This window comes from Pan paniscus, chromosome 5 (genome assembly GCF_029289425.2).
Source record: "Pan paniscus chromosome 5, NHGRI_mPanPan1-v2.0_pri, whole genome shotgun sequence".
In the NCBI taxonomy this organism is placed as follows: domain Eukaryota; kingdom Metazoa; phylum Chordata; class Mammalia; order Primates; family Hominidae; genus Pan; species Pan paniscus.
In genome coordinates, this window is record NC_073254.2 from 167,360,301 (window position 1) to 167,377,424 (window position 17,124).

The 17,124-nt window shown below is 34.2% G+C and overlaps 1 protein-coding gene across 4 annotated transcripts in view; it reads left to right on the forward strand.

Moving 5' to 3' along the window:
- Positions 1–17,124, forward strand: part of STXBP5 (syntaxin binding protein 5) — a 185,933-nt gene that overhangs the window by 147,258 nt on the left and 21,551 nt on the right. For all 4 annotated transcript variants that reach the window (XR_004672215.3, XM_034963050.3, XM_034963051.3 and 1 more), the window contains 4 exons: positions 1,526–1,576; positions 7,288–7,527; positions 11,540–11,909; positions 12,206–12,371. Coding sequence is in view for 3 of the 4 variants with exons in the window: in XM_034963050.3 (XP_034818941.1) it covers positions 1,526–1,576; positions 7,288–7,527; positions 11,540–11,909; positions 12,206–12,371 (827 nt within the window). In the remaining variant the exon portion in view is untranslated. The remainder of the gene's footprint in view (positions 1–1,525; positions 1,577–7,287; positions 7,528–11,539; positions 11,910–12,205; positions 12,372–17,124) is intronic.

Sequence of the window (17,124 nt, forward strand, 5' to 3'; positions counted from 1 at the left end):
CCTAACACTGGATTTGTCATTTTTTTAGATGTGGAAGTCATGTACTATGACTGGATTTCTCTTTGTTTACATGGCGCCCTTATGGACTAGCAGGGTCTGTGCTTTAAATATCTCCTAACAGTCCAAAATTTAACCTAATATATTCATTCCTGTATTAACAAATGCTTTTTGAAAATTTCACATAGGAAGCACTTTTCTTTTACGCATGCACTACCACTAACATAATAGATATAGTTGAACAACGCCTAACTTTAAATCACTTTCTAGATTAAGACAATAACTGATTTTGAGGATGGAAAGTGGATTCCAGTAAGTTTATACATTCATTCTTTTTCCAAGATTACAGAAAAATGCCTGTGGTTTGCATCTTATGTAAATACCGTAGTTTCAGATTATGCATGATCTTATTTTGTTTTTCACTAAAATGTAAATAGAAGAGTTAACTTATATCAAGGAGTGGTTGAGTCAGATATTGTATAATGTAATCAAATACTTAAATTTGATTAGATATAAGTTTGGCCTATAAGCTAGAAATTAACTTAAAAAGTAATGAACCCAGCCAGGCACGGTGGGTCACTCCTGTAATCCCAGCACTTCGGGAGGCCAAAGCGGGTGGATCACTTGAGGTCAGGAGTGAAACCCCATCTCCACTAAGAATACAAAAATTAGCTGGCAGTGGTGGCTTGCACGTGTAATCCCAACTACTCAGGAGGCTGAGGCAGGAGAATCCCTTGACCCTGAGAGGCGGAGGCTGCAGTGAACCGAGATCACACCACTGCATTTCAGCCTGGCAACAGAGTGAGAATTTGCCTCAATTTAAAAAAAAAAGAATGAACCCAGTAGCTATGAAGATGATGAGCTGGAAAGATTTTATATCACATACCCAAACTTAGTCTTAGGCCTCTACTCTCTTTATCTGCAACACCTTTCTTCTGAGAAGTTACTGTTTCTCACTCAGAAAAGCCTAACCCTTTCCTGTGAGCCTAAGAAATAATTAAAAGTTAGAATTTAAAAGGCTTCCTTAAAGTAAAAATTTTAAGTACAAAAAGATATTACATCAAGTAAGTAAAAACTTTTAAAAAGTTGGCCAGGCATGGTGGCTCACGCATGTAATCCCAGCACTTTGGGAGGCCAAGGCAGGAGTTTGAGACCAGCCTGGGTAACATAGTGAGACTCCATCTCTACAAACATCCAAAATAGCCAGGCACAATGGTTACATGCCTGTAGTTCCAGCTACTTGGGAGGCTGAGGTGGGAGGATCACTTGAGCCCAGATGATTGAGGCTGCAGTGAGCCTTGATCGCACCACTGCACTCAGCCTGGGCGATTGAGTGAGACCCTGTCTCAAAAAATTAGAAAATAAAAAGTTGAAAGGATTTACTTTCCACTCCTAATATTACTCATCTTTTATTTATCTCGGCATCTAGATTTAGTAATAAAAGTATTCACTTCTATTTTGAAAATCAGTTGATATTAGTATGAATCAAATATTCTTCAGAATTTTAAAAATGTCTTTTATTTTTCAGCAAAGATGTCAAGGAAGTTAAGCTTACCTACTGACCTAAAGCCTGATTTAGGTAAGTAAAATAAATATTCAAAATAATTTAACTCCCTATAATGGGAAGACAAGGAAATCAGAAGATTTATAATTACTGTAAGATAGTCATTGGAAAGCAAGTTTAAAATGACTAAGATGCTTAAGGTTTAAACATTCTTTGGAATAGTCTTTAGAATGCTAAATGCTAAATTAAAATGACAATTATAATACAAATTCAAGCAAACCACAAGAATATATTTTTTTGCCCTCTCATACTTTGTCTGAACAGAACTTAGCATAAGATTGAATTTGTGCAATTTTAGATTAATTTTTGTTAAAAGTGGTTATATCCCATTTAACCATGTGAAAACCTATTTTGAACTCTATAAAATATTTTTATACTAATGAAATACTTAAAATTTAAAATAGATTAACTTTTTTCTGTATTACAGTGAATCATAGCAAGAATCATCGTTACTAACTTTTTGATTATAATAAGTTGGGAAATATTTCTTCCACAGCACTTTCTGTGCAATTCATTTATTATGAAAGCAGGATGAATATATTCACACATTCATTTTGCTTTATATCTAACCCACAAACAGCACCTTGATATCACATAGGGACAAATGACATTTCAAAAAAGATAAAAGTAAGATTTCATGTAATACATATAAAACATGGTATCTTTTTAAACTCATTTTTTATTTAAGAAATTTCTGTTGCCTTTAACTAAATAGGTATGATTGTGTAAGGATGATTTCACCCACCTCTATCTTAGAGATAACTAGGTTTTCTCCCTTGCATTAGCCCACACCCCTCACCACTGTTTATTCTCTAGATTTCTTGACTATGTTTGTTATGCATCATACAAACTTAGGTGTTGGTCCATTTAAACTTACTAATTTTAGCATTTCCAAATCATTATCTTACTTCAGTTTTGCTGATAGAAAGCATGTGATTATGAGTGAGTAGGCATACAATATATTCCACTGTCATTTGTAGAAAGTTTCATTCATAGGAAAAACAACTTAGTAGAACCCTATAATATCCCTAGTATAAGGGAACAAGAGTTAATCATAGAATATAGGATAGTAGACATTTTGAGAAGGTCATAGTTTTCTCCACCAAAAAAAAAAAAAAAAACAGGTATAATTTGAAACCAAGTATATCTGAGGCATACAGTGTGCATTTTTCCCCATAGCAGAATCCAGAGTTTTCATCAGACTCTAAGAGGCCCAGGATTTCAATAGCATTAAATATTACTAGTTAAAGTGGCTTCGTGTATTTTAGTTTCTTAAAAATCTGGGTAAACACATGTAAATATACTTTTAAAATTATAAAAATACCATAGCCAATTACTTTTTAAGGCATACTCACATTTACAAATCATGTAAGTAATTTAATTAAAGTATGTACTCCATGCTTTCATAGATTATTCACTTTATGGTTTAGCTAGCATGCCCATGTATGCCCTATGCCAATTATAACTTTGACTAATGTATACCTGTAACATTCCTGTGTTGCCTAAGTAATGTCCCTCAAGTTATTTTGTTGTTGAACTGTTACTTGGTAGAGATTCTTGGCTGCTAATTACTTTACATTGGTCAGGGAGGCAATGGGGAATAACTCCAACTATATTGATGGGTTCAAACTGCCAGATGTTGGTAAAGCACTGAGGCCAATGAGCTGTTGTGCAGCTCCAGAAGCTTCTGTGCATAGAATTCATTTTTTGCTTATGGGGAAATTGTGCAGCACTGTACTTGCACTATAGCTTCACCATCCTGGATTCTGTAACCCAGAAGTCAGAATCCATGGGTGATTTTGTTACACTTATGATTGTCACATTTCAAATGTCAGCCATAGGAGGCAAACATCAGAACCATTATATACTTTGATATGAATTAGTTTCTTACCCTGATTTTTACCTGAACAGATTCAAATCTTGGCATTATGTTTTGATTTGGGAATATAAAAGTTTGTTGAATAAGGCTCTCTGTGGGGAGGAGAAAGTGATACATACAAGTAGCATGTTGTAAGTATGCAGACAGTAGCATGAAAACGGTGATTTTATGGCATGATTGTATCAGGTACAGCTGGATGGAGGCATTAATGACAAATTTTGTCTGAGTTTAGATCAGCTAAAAAGATCACATATTCAAGCACATTTCTGACATCTAAACTAGAACTTTAATTCTCAATAATAACCATAGCGTTCCAGCTGTATGATAGTGGTGATATGGCTGTTTGGAGTTGCCTAACAGAAAGTTTTAGACTTGGAGACAGACACAAATTCTGACTCTACCACATACTAGCTTGGTCATTCTGGGCAAGTCACTTAATCTCTCTGAGCCTCTGTTTAATTATTTGTTAAATTGTGATGATACTACTTTTCAAGGTGGTTATGTAGATTCAATAAAATGATAAATGTAAAGTATTAGTGCCTGGCACATGGTAGGCCTTGCTTAGTGTTAGTTATTTTCACTTCTGCTCTTATTACTAGAGCTACTAAAATTAAACTTTTATTCCATTTATTTACTTTGCCAAACTTGTATAAATAAGCCCACAGAGACCCATAATGCTTAACTTAAAAGGAGTAAGTGGAAGTTGTAATTCATGAATTGCTGAAAATTCTGACTTTTTTTCAAAAGTCTAGGCAGATAATAAAATAAGCAACCTATTTCTATCAGTTTCAAACTTGACTCTTATTCAGGCAGTTCTTCCGTTTTGATCTAGCTTTAGAAGTTGCTTTGGTAATCTAATTTTTATAGATAAATTATGTAATAAAAATACAATTTTAAGTTGTGCATTTTATATAGTTAAATTAGTCTATTAAATTCAAACATTGCTCATTTGACCTATGAGTTAACATTTAAAATATATGTTGTTGTGAATCACCTCTTGTAATTTTAATAGTTATCAGTAAGAGTTTTTCTACAGGTTAATTTACAATGAAATCTATATTATCTACTTTTTTCATATCATTGTTTTCTATTACTATCACTACATCACAACTGAAAATGTTCATTTGCCTTGTATATGTATGCTTTACAAGTAACGAGTGTATTTATCATTGTAAAATTTTAAAAATGTATTTTGCTAAAATAACTTTGGAAACCATAAAGAGTTAATAAATATTTGTAATTAATATCATTACAAACTGTATTGAGGTGTTGATTAGGAAAGTTGTTTCATTTATAGTAAGTAGTTCTTTTCTACCGTATCATAATTTGTAAATTATGGAAATGCAATCTCAAGCAAAAGAAAGACATTTTTAGAAAGTACAGTTTAAAAAAATGATCCATAGTATTATCATAACTAATAACATTGTTTTCAGAGGCTACCTGTAATCAAAGTTATGTTGCATATAGTTATTGGGGATATTTTTAATCTATGAATCTAAATTTGATTGCAAAAAACTTTTTGTAAGGTATAATTAAGATTTGGCTATACTTTTTTTGTTTAATAAAGTACAACTTAGAATTTAACATGTTTTATAGTTTTCACATTTTGAAGAGTCCTTTCTTTCACAATAGCCTTGAAAGCATGTGATTTAGGGAGTTATTAGATGTAAGCAGTAGAAGCTACTGAGAATTTTAATAAATCCTAATGGAACAGCAGAAGCGTTGGTTTAGACATTCTCAACTATAAATCTGCCTTCAGCAAGTGTTTATTGAATTCCTTTCACATGCAAGACACTGTGCGAAATTCCAAAGGGTATCAAAACGACACAGTCCTTGCTTTCAAGATACTTGCAGTCACTTTAGAGTGAGGCATGAGAAAAGTCAGAAATAACTACAGAACAAATGTACTCTAAGTGTCATGGGAGAGATACATGGCTATAGGTATGTAGTCAAGAGGGAGAGAAACTATATAGGTTGTAGGAATCAGGAGAAACTTCAGGAAGATGACAGTAACTGAAGTGGAAAATAAGCAGAATCTTGATAGGTAGGAGAAAAGGCTGATGAAAGGCACCAATCAGAATACCTCAAGCAAAAGCCTAAAAGTAGGTAAGTGCAGGTTATGTTTGGAGAAAATTGTGTGGCTCTATTTATTTCTCACAATGAACTGAAATAGGGTAGCATTGGGAGATAAGGCCAGGAGGGTAGATTAAAGGTATTTTGTGAAGAGTCTTAAAAACTTGAGTAAGATTATAAGCATGATTAAATAGGAGCTACTAAGGATTTTTTAGATTGAGGCCACAGAATTATAACTATGCCTTATAAAATTTAATTGTGTTGTGTTAGTAGTGAGATGCTGCTGGTGAGGAGATCAGCTGGGAATTGTCTAAGTAAATGGTGATGAGAACCCGAACTTAGGATAATGGAAGTAGATTACCAATGGAAGGAAGGAAACAAAAATGTGCAATAAAATACCTTAGAGCTTGGCATCCCATCAGATGTATAGGTCAAATGAAAAGGAGAAACCCAAACTGTGGCTCATCTTAAGTGTTTCTCCCTATGAGAACAGAAGTGTCATTAATATAAATAGTGCCATTCGAAGAATTTACTGGTTTGGGGGAAATTATATGCTTTGGTTTTGCATAGTGAGACATAAGTGGAAAAAAGTCAAAGAAGTATTTGGAAATGATGTTCCAAGAGAAAAAGGAAAAGGCTAGGGCTTGAGACAAGCTTGGGATTAGCAACAAGGGAAGGTAGCTGAAGATGAGAGACATTTTATTAGTATAATTTTTTAAATGCGCCTGTCATTACAGACAGAGCTGGGTAAAGGAATTTGCCTGGTATCAAGTGTGAGCCAGATGGCAGTTGTACATTTTGGTGAAAATGCCTTAAGTGAATGTGGATTGCAGTTAAAATGGCATTGAAGAAAAATGGGAAAAAAGCTAAACTTTTGTTGATTAAAGGTTTTTATTTGGGCAAATCTGAAAAAAAAAAGATCCATCATACAGTAAATTAGAAGGTAGAATCAGAGTACTTCTAAATGCATTTTTTAAAGGTAGAAAATGGAAAAGACCCACACTTGTCACACTCTACCAGTCATGGATTGTATTACCAAAGGAAGGCACAGTACCATGAGAAAGAAGGTGCCAAGGGCTAAGCAGCCAGGACCCCAAGGATTGCACATTCAGATATTCATCGGGAGGCACCCGGTTCGGTTCTGAGGAGTGTGGAGCTGTTTGTTTGTATATTAAGAAAAAGGGAAAATTTATTAGCATAAAAGTAAATTGTTTTTGTTTTCAATTATACTTGACGTTTAAACAATGCAGGTGTTAAGGACACCAACTCCTCTGCATATAATCTTTGATCTCCAAAAACTTAACTTCTAAAAGCCTACTGTTGACTGAAAGCCTTACCAGTAACATAAACAGTAGATTAACACATATTTTGTATGTTAGATGTGTTATATACTGTATTCATGTAATAAAGTAGGCTAGAGAAAAGAATGTTATTAAGAAAATCATAAGGAAGAGAAAACGTATTTACTATTCCTTAAGTGGAAGTGGATCATCCCAAAGGTGGTTTTTCCATAGAGTAGACTGAAGAGAAAGAGAAAGGGAAGGGTTGGTCTTGCTGTCTCAGGGGTAGCAGAGGTGGAGGAAAATCCATGTAGAAGTGGACTTGTGTAGTTCAAACCCATGTTGTTCAAGGATCAACTAAAATGAAGTGAATATTAAATATGCCGTAGGTTTTGTCTTCTTGCAGATTAACTATTTGACCAAATTTATATTAAAAAACACAAATAACTTATTTTATAACTTGAGCAATCTCACAACATTTTTAACCATTTCAGATGTAAAGGATAACTCCTTTAGCCGATCACGGAGTTCAAGTGTAACAAGCATTGACAAAGAATCCCGAGAAGCGATCTCCGCTCTTCATTTCTGTGAAACATTTACTCGAAAGACGGACTCGTCCCCTTCCCCTTGTCTATGGGTTGGAACAACGCTAGGAACAGTGCTTGTCATTGCACTGAACCTTCCCCCAGGGGGAGAGCAAAGACTTCTTCAGCCAGTAATTGTGTCTCCAAGTGGTATGTATTGCTGCTGCACTTAGAGTTACATTACAGGTGTGATTTACTATGATAGAAGCCTTTGTTTTTCATTCTTGAATTGATCTAAGAATTCTAAAATGTAAAGTAAATGGTGACAATGATGGCCTTATTTATTTATTTTTTTAATTATTATACTTTAAGTTTTAGGGTACATGTGCACAATGTGCAGGTTAGTTACATATGTATACATGTGACATGCTGATGCTCTGCACCCACTAACTCGTCATCTAGCATTAGGTGTATCTCCCAATGCTATCCCTCCCCCCTCCCCCCACCCCACAACAGTCCCTAGAGTGTGATGTTCCCCTTCCCGTGTCCATGTGTTCTCATTGTTCAATTCCCACCTATGAGTGAGAATATGCGGTGTTTGGTTTTTTGTTCTTGCGATAGTTTACTGAGAATGATGATTTCCAGTTTCATCCATGTCCCTACAAAGGACATGAACTCATCATTTTTTATGGCTACATAGTATTCCATGGTGTATATGTGCCACATTTTCTTAATCCAGTCTATCATTGTTGGACATTTGGGTTGGTTCCAGCAACCTACTCATCTGACAAAGGGCTAATATCCAGAATCTACAATGAACTCAAACAAATTTACAAGAAAAAAACAACCCCATCAAAAAGTGGGCAAAGGACATCAACAGACACTTCTCAAAAGAAGACATTTATGCAGCTGAAAAACACATGAAAAAATGCTCGCCATCACTGGCCATCAGAGAAATGGAAATCAAAACCACAATGAGATATCATCTCACACCAGTTAGAATGGCAATCATTAAAAAGTCAGGAAACAACAGGTGCTGGAGAGGATGTGGAGAAATAGGAACACTTTTACACTGTTGGTGGGACTGTAAACTAGTTCAACCATTGTGGAAGTCAGTGTGGCAATTCCTCAGGGATCTAGAACTAGAAATACCATTTGACCCAGCCATCCCATTACTGGGTATATACCCAAAGGACTATAAATCATGCTGCTATAAAGACACATGCACATGTATGTTTATTGCGGCACTATTCACAATAGCAAAGACTTGGAACCAACCCAAATGGCCTTATGTTTTAATGAAAGAATACATAGAGCAAGATTTCAGGATGTTGTTTGTTTATACAGCCATTCAATTTTGCCATTTTTTTTTAAACTTTGGGATCCTGTGTAAAATAATTACTATGTAAGAAAATTTTTTTAAAAAAAGGTTACAATAATGCATTCCTAATACCTCAAGCAAAAGAATGCTATAAATTTAGGAGAAAAACAGAAAAGTGCATTTTCAAACATTCTACACATGGTTATTTTTCATCTCGAAGTGTGAAACCTGAGATTATTTTTCTACTTTGAAGTGTTAGGAAAAGGTGACTTGAGAGCAAATTTTAAAAAATAGTACTAGACTTCATATTTTGAAAATGAGATTGGATTTTGTCAAATGTTTGTGGAGTCTGTTAGGTCAGGAGATAACTGAGAATTCTGATTTCTGTTACTACTCATTTATGCTCATCCAGATAGAAACAACCATGATTTTGCTTGTAAATCTATCTCTTGTTTGTGCCGACTTTTACAGTTTTTGGAATTTAGAAGTTAAACTGCATTTATGATTATATTTCTGAGCCATCATTACATTAAATAATCAGTTTAATTTATTCATTTTGCTCTATAAGTGCTTGAGTATATACTGCACCTCAAGTTGTTAGATTAAGGAAAACAGGTTACATAATGATATTCTTACTAATCTCAGTTCTTATTAGTAAATATGTGTATAGGAATAAAATAAACTGGAAAGTTGAAAATCAAAATGTTAACAGGAGTTATCACTGGTAAGTAGGATTTGGGGTTATTTTTATTTTCATTTTTTTACTGATTTGTAGTTTCTAAATTTTCTACAGCAAACATACACCAATTTGTAATAAGAAAAAAAATGTTTCCAATAAATGAAAATGACTGAGCGGGATTAAATATAGATAATTTACTGTTAACTACACAAAAAGTATTTAGTATACTTTCCAACTTGCAATAAATCAAATTAGCTGTAAAGTGAATACAAAAATAACTTTCATATGTAAGAAAGAAACTTAGTTTCTTCTCAATGATGGAATCCTTGAGGTTTGTTTTTAATAAGATGCCTATTTAAAAATATATCAGTGACACTCATGTCATCTGTATTGGAGCCCTGAGAAGAAAGAGATGTTTTCAGGCTGATGGGTTTCTGTGCTTCAGAGCCTAAAGTGGTCTACTTTGTCTGCTGTTATTTTTTCTTTTCTTCAAGAGGAAGATTCAACAGTTAACCACTACTCTACTAGGAAACATGCTAAAGTCCCATCAACTATAGGACAAGCATACATTTAACGGTTATTTTAGGCCAGTTTTTTAAACAATCCACATACTAGAACAATATATGTGCTATAAACAGTTCCCAAATTAGCATGGATAATTCAGCTGACCTCATCAAAACTTTAAAGGCGGAAGGACTCTTTGGGTGGACCAGAATAAAAAATAAGAGATCTTGAAAGAAAAGCTAGCTTTATAATATGTTTTGAAATAATAATTAAAACTGTAAGATTATAACTGTCTTGTGTTTCGAAGTTTTCTACAAAGCTGCTTAAAATAGTGAAATTATCTGCTCACCAAACTTGGATGTAGAGTAGGGTTACTAGATTTAGTAAATAAAAATATAGGATGCCCAGTCAAATTTTAATTGATATAACAAATACTTTAATATAAGTGTGTCGCATTGGACAGATATGTAGCATTTGGGACATACTTATACTAAAAAGTATTCATTGTTTATCTGAAATTCAAATTGAAATATGTGCTCTATTGTATTCTGCAACCTTACTATTGATAAAACATAAATGCAAAGAGGAAAGGAAAGGATATTTTTCCTTCTAAAATGTTTTGAGAAAACATCAGGAACTCTTTTTCTTAGAAATAAAAGAAAATAATATGTGGAAAAAATACTGTAAGCTATAAAACCTTATATAAATTTAAAACAAAATATGAAAAATCTTTAAGAACTGAATGCTAACTCAGTTATCTACCCTCCCTTCCATTCTATTAATGTTATCACTTAGTTTACTCAGAAGTGAGCATAAAGCATATTTGTACATTATCAAGGATATAGGGGGAAAGGGTACCATTAACTGAAGCAAGTAAAAAAATGTAACCCCTACATTAAGATGATAAACTGACCAAAATAATGCCTTAAGTATATTTGACAGTTGTTGTAAATCATTTAAGAGGAATTTTGATTTTAGAGGTAATGGTTGGAAATGTGTGAATTTTTTTTCATTGGCCATCTAGATCACTACTGTCTATTAGAGATGCAATGCAAAGCCACATAAATAATTTTAAATGTTCTAGCAGTCACATTAAAAAAGTAAAAAACAGGTGAAATTAATTTTAATAACATTTTATTTAGTCCACTGTGTCCCAAATATTATCATTTTGGCATGTAATTATTAAAAGTGATTGAGGCATTTTACATTGAACTTTTTGGAGTGCTAAAGTCTTCAGATGGGGCATGTGCTTGAGTCTCACCATGCACTGCAGTTGTTCACACACTTTGGACAAGGCGCATTCCCAGTGCTCTGCAGCCACATGTGGCCCCACACTGACCGCTCCAGGTGCTGTCCACTTGCTCTCCTGCTGACTGGTAGTGCACTTACTGGATATAAGAGAAAACAGTTCCAGATACTCCAGCATGTCGTTTGTTTATTCATTTAAAGATCAGATACGTGTTTGCCAAATTTATCATACGTAATTAAATTGTGAGTGATCATTAGTGGCATTTATCTATTTGGAGCATGTAAGTTGACATCTTTTTCCAGACTCATAAATACCATGCTTAAAGTCTGAATCCTGTCAATGAGCCAGTGTTCAGTTCAATATGCGTTCAGCATATATTTAAGTATCTACTGTATGTCAAAGTTAGAATAAATGTGTTTACTCTGTTGATTAAAATATTTCAGTTATTTACTAGACTTCTATATTTTAGGTACTATATTGAGGTTAAAAGGTGCAATCTTGAGAATGGCATTTCTGGATACCACAGGCTGCTTAATACCACCTGCGTATGAACCCTGGAGAGAGCACAATGTTCCTGAAGAAAAAGACGAAAAGGAGAAATTGAAAAAACGGCGGCCTGTCTCAGTATCCCCCTCCTCTTCTCAGGAAATTAGTGAAAACCAGTATGCAGTGATATGTTCTGAAAAGCAAGCAAAAGTAATCTCACTGCCAACCCAGAACTGTGCTTATAAGCAAAATATTACAGAGACCTCGTTTGTGCTTCGTGGAGATATTGTAGCATTGAGTAACAGTATCTGCCTTGCCTGTTTCTGTGCCAATGGACATATTATGACTTTTAGGTAAGAGTTAGATATGTTTTAAAACACAGATATAGCATTTCCTCCCTCAAACTATACTACAGAATTGTTTAAAAGAAATGCTTTTTGTGTGTGTATAGTCTTATACTCTGAGAATTTATTTTTATTCTGTTAATAGTGAACAAGTATATGAGGAGCATAAACCATTTTTTATCTCCCACTCAAGTATACAAACTAAATCATAAGATTTATAAGGTCTCTGCCATTTTTAACAATGATAGTGTGTTCAAGACTAAAACCTACCTTATTATTAACAAGTTTTTAATTTTTTTCTCAAGTTTGCCAAGTTTAAGACCTCTGTTGGATGTGTATTACTTGCCCTTGACCAATATGCGGATAGCCAGAACGTTCTGCTTTACCAACAATGGACAAGCATTATACCTTGTTTCACCTACAGAAATCCAGAGACTTACTTATAGTCAAGAGACCTGTGAAAATCTTCAGGTAATTAATAAAAATATTACTGTAATTTCTTCAGAGGTAAAGTATTCTCTGAGGGCCCGTATACTGTCTGCCCCTTATTCTCATGGAACTATACAAGTGAGCCTGCTTGGGAAAATCCAGACTGTTGAATTAGACTTTCAGAGCACATGCTTTGAGACTCCCATGATTAAAAGTATCTTCTTCAAAACATCTGCTATAAGCAACTTCATCTTATTAATCCATATCGGTCTTTCCAGTGATGGCAGAGAAATATGAACTGTTGCATACATTTTATACCTACTCTCTACATAGAATAAATATCTATTATACACACACACAGTCCTTTTTAAAGAAGTGTGTTAATGTGAAAATAAATGAGTCTATTTTGGGGCAAATTTTGTAATCTCAACTCCTATTCACAAGGATATTTACACAGAAGAAAAAAATGTTATTTGGTAGTTTTCCTCTAGTATTTTGGTTGATCTGTTTTTGAGAGACTATATACAAATTCTTTATATACAGAAATGTGTCCTTTTTTAAGTATTTGAGTGCTGTATGTGCTTCTGTGTATATTCGAAATGATCAGTTTAGCTTTACCTTCCAAAGTAAAAGTGCTCTGGAAATGTTGAGCTAAAATATTGATTGATATTTTATATTTAGAGGAAAGTACTATCTAGAGGAACTTTATAATGAAAGTTTTTGCAATTATTTAGCCCTATTTTACACATTTGCAAATTTGAATTTCTGGCTTATTATTTTTAGAACATGAGCTTTAGAGTCAAGAAGGCTGAATTCAAGTCCATCTTGCTAACTATACAATTATGTAATCATAGACAAGTTACTCAATGACTCTAAGCATCATCTTTAAAATTAGCATAGAAGTGGTATCTCAAAGGATATGATATGGATTAAAGGAGACAGTGCATGTAATGTGCTTAGCATAGTGCCCCTGGTACAGAGGGTGCTTAATAAATGTCAGATGTTGTTGTCCTCATTGTGTTATTATTTCAGTAAGCTATACTATACTGGAAACCTAGTCCTGAGTAGTATTGTAAACTTTGAGAGTAAAACAAAATTACATATCTGACATTAGATTTAAATTCCCATTTATGTTTGGGTGAAAGTTATTTTTCAAAGATTCCTAAGTTTCTGAAGTAAAATTTTGTTTTCTGTTGGAAGGATAAACCTTAAAATTTTCCTTTTAGCATTTCCTTTCACTAGCAAAATGTTATGTTAAGAAATAATATAGACAATTGAATATTAATTCATTTCCATATGAAATGTGGTCTTAATTCAACTAGTTGAAAATCTAAACTTCATCACTTTTCTGGGATCAATTTATTCTATCCTTTAGTTGGTGTTTTCTTTAATTATTCTTAATAGCAGCCATAGTTTACTCATTTATGTTTAAATGAAATAGTCTTTTAGTAGTAAACTATATTTTAAACTATCTGCTATGTGCCTTCATCATACAGAGATAAACAAAAAATGGACTATCTTAAAGGAACTTGTGATAAAATGTTTTCTTTGGGCAATATTGACATGTTATTTACCTTTGTATTTTTAGTACCCAGAATTAATGCCTTGGTAAAAATCTGTTGAAGACTATGATGAACTTGATAAACACTATACCTTGGTTCCCTGAGTACCCTTTTACATTGTGCATTCCTTCAACTTTAGCCCAAAATAAAGAAGATGCCTACAAATATTTATGGAGTTTCCAGTCAAGATGGAATAATAGGAACCAGATTAACCCTCCTTCCTGAAACAACCTAAAACAAAGCAGACAGAACTCATGAAACAATGGTTTTCAAATTACTGGACATCTGGCAATGAAGGAAAGTAATTTCTGACAGATAGGAATCAAAGAAGGTGTCCCAGCTTTAATGCCTTAATAGAGTGTTCAGGACATGGCACAAGGCGAAGGTACTAAGTTAAAGCCTGGCAGACTTCCCAAGTTGAAGAGGCAGGAACAAGAGTTTGGGGACACCAGTTAAATTCGAGAGAAAAGAGCTACAAAGAGAAAGAACCCTGGAGATGTGCAGAGTCCCCCTGAGTATACCATACGTGCTATTCAGCACGTACACTTGACTAAGCTTTCAGAGCAGAAAAAGAACCATCTGAAAGGAATAGAGGATTTGTAGAAACCATTCCAGGAACAGTGCTTGATCCCAACAACCAGACTGGAGAAACCCATAATTTGTGTGGATATTAGTTTCCTGAGGCCACAAACTTGGTGGCTAAAACCAGTAGAAAATTACTTGCTCGTACTTGTAGAAGCCAGAAGTCCACAATCAGTTTTACTGAGGCAAAATCAATGTGCTAGCAGGGTCTTGCTCCCTCCAGAGGCTCTAAAAGATAATTACTTATTGCCCCTTAGTTTCTAGGAGCTGCTGGTATTCCTTGACATTGGGCCACATCACTGGAATCTCTGCCTTTATGGCTGCATTACCTCCTCTTCTGGGTGTCAAATCTACCTCTCTCTGTTAAAAAGACACTTGTAATTGGATTATAACCCATTCAGTAGTCCAGAATAATTTCCCCAGAGCAAGATACTTAATCACATCTGCATAGACTCCTTTTCCTTGCCAGGTAATATTTGTTGGTCCAGAGATTAGGACCTGATATCCTTGGATGGTCCGTTATCAGCCACTACTACAGATATGCCTAACAAATCGCAAAAGCAAGAATCAAAAGGATGAAAATGTTTTCTGTCAGAATGAAATTCAAGAAAACTTAAAGGAAATAAAAACTATTTAGCACCCAATGAGGTAAAAATTGCGATGTCTGGTGTCCAGTCAGTTACCAGGCATGCAAAGAGACAGAAAAACATGAGCCATCTTGAGGAGAACAATTAGCAGAAACCAAACCAGAACTGACATACATACCAGAATTGGCACACAAAAGGATATTAAAACAATAACAACTGCGTTCCATATGTTCAAAAAGTTAGAAACATGAAAGATACAAAAATAAAATCAAACTTCTAAAGATGAGAAACTATAGTGTTTGAGGTGAAAAATATGCTAAATGGCATTAACAGCAGATTTGACATTACAGAAGAAAAGATAGTGTACTTGAAAGCGTAGCAACAGAAAAAAATAACAGTGTTTGAACTTGGCAAACTTATAGCACTAAAACACCTATATTAGGAAAGAAGGAGGTCTCAATGCAATGATGTCAACTTTCACTTTAAAGAACTGAGAAAAGGCCGGGCGTGGTGGCTCACGCCTGTAATCCCAGCACTTTGGGAGGCCGAGGCGGGTGGATCGCAAGGTCAGGACATCGAGACCATCCTGGCTAACACAGTGAAACCCCGTCTCAACTAAAAATACAAAAAATTAGCTGGGCGTGGTGGTGGGCGCCTGTACTCCCAGCTACTCGGGAAGCTCAGGCAGGAGAATCGCTTGAACCCGGGAGGCGGAGCTTGCAGTGAGCTGAGATCGCGCCACTACACTCCAGCCTGGGTGACAAAGCAAGACTCTGTCTCAGAAAACAAAAAAACGAAAACTGAGTAAAGCAAATTAAACCCAAAGTAAACACAAGAAAAAAAATAATAAACATCCAAGTGGAAAACAAAGAAACAATAGAAAAACATCAATGAAACCAAAACTAATAAAATTAATCTCAAGCCATATGAAGAAAGAAGTTACAAATTATTAATATCAGTAATAAGAGAAGTCTCATTACTATATATTCTATAGATATGAAATGGATAAAAAGGGAATATTATGAACAAGTTTATGCCAAAAATATTCAAAACCTTAGATAAAATGGACAAATTTCTTTAAAGACAAATTACCAAGCCTCACTGAAAAAAAAATAGATAACCGAAATAGTCCTGTGTCTATTAAAGAAATTGAAATAGAGGTTAGGAACCTTGGACCAAGAAACTTCCAGGCCTAGATGGCTTCAATGATGAGCTCTATCAACATTTCAGGAAGAAATAACACCAGTTCACAAACTTTTCCAAAAACTGAATTAGGATTGCTTCCCAGCTTATTCTATAAAGGAAGCATTAACCTGATACCAAAATTAGACCAAGTTATTATAAGAAATGAAAACTACCTATAAACCAATATCTCTCATAAATATAAAAGCAAAATTTGTAAAAAAAAAAAAAAAAAAAAATTTGCAAATTGAATTCAGCAATATATCAAAGGGATAATACATTATGACCAAGTGAGACCTAATCCCAGGAAAGTAGGATTGACCTAACATTTGAAAATCAGTCAATGTGATCCATCTTATTAAAAAGCTTAAAAAGAAGCAGTTGACAAAATCTAACAAATATTCCTGATTTTTAAAAATCTCTACAAACAAGGAACAGAAGAAAACTTAAAGGACATGTAAGAAAAACCCACATCTCAAATAATATTTAGTGATGAAATACTTAATTCTTTCTCCCTGAAATCAGCAATTACAGAAGAATGTTCACTCTCACCACTTACATTCAGTGTTGTAGTTAAGGTTCTAACCAGTGCACTCAGGCAAGGAAAAGAAAAGGAAAGCGGCTGTCTTTATTCACAATGACATGATCATCAGTATAGGAAATCTAATAAAATCTACCATAAAGGATACTAGAATTAATCAGTGTGTTTGGCAAAGATGTGGGATATGAGATAAATATACGAAAATAATTTTATTTCTATATATTAGCAATGAACATTTGGAAATTGATATTTTAAAAACCATACCATCTATAATAGCAACAAAAATATGAAATACTTTGGGATAAATCTAACAGAAAATGAAAGATCTCTACACTGAAAAA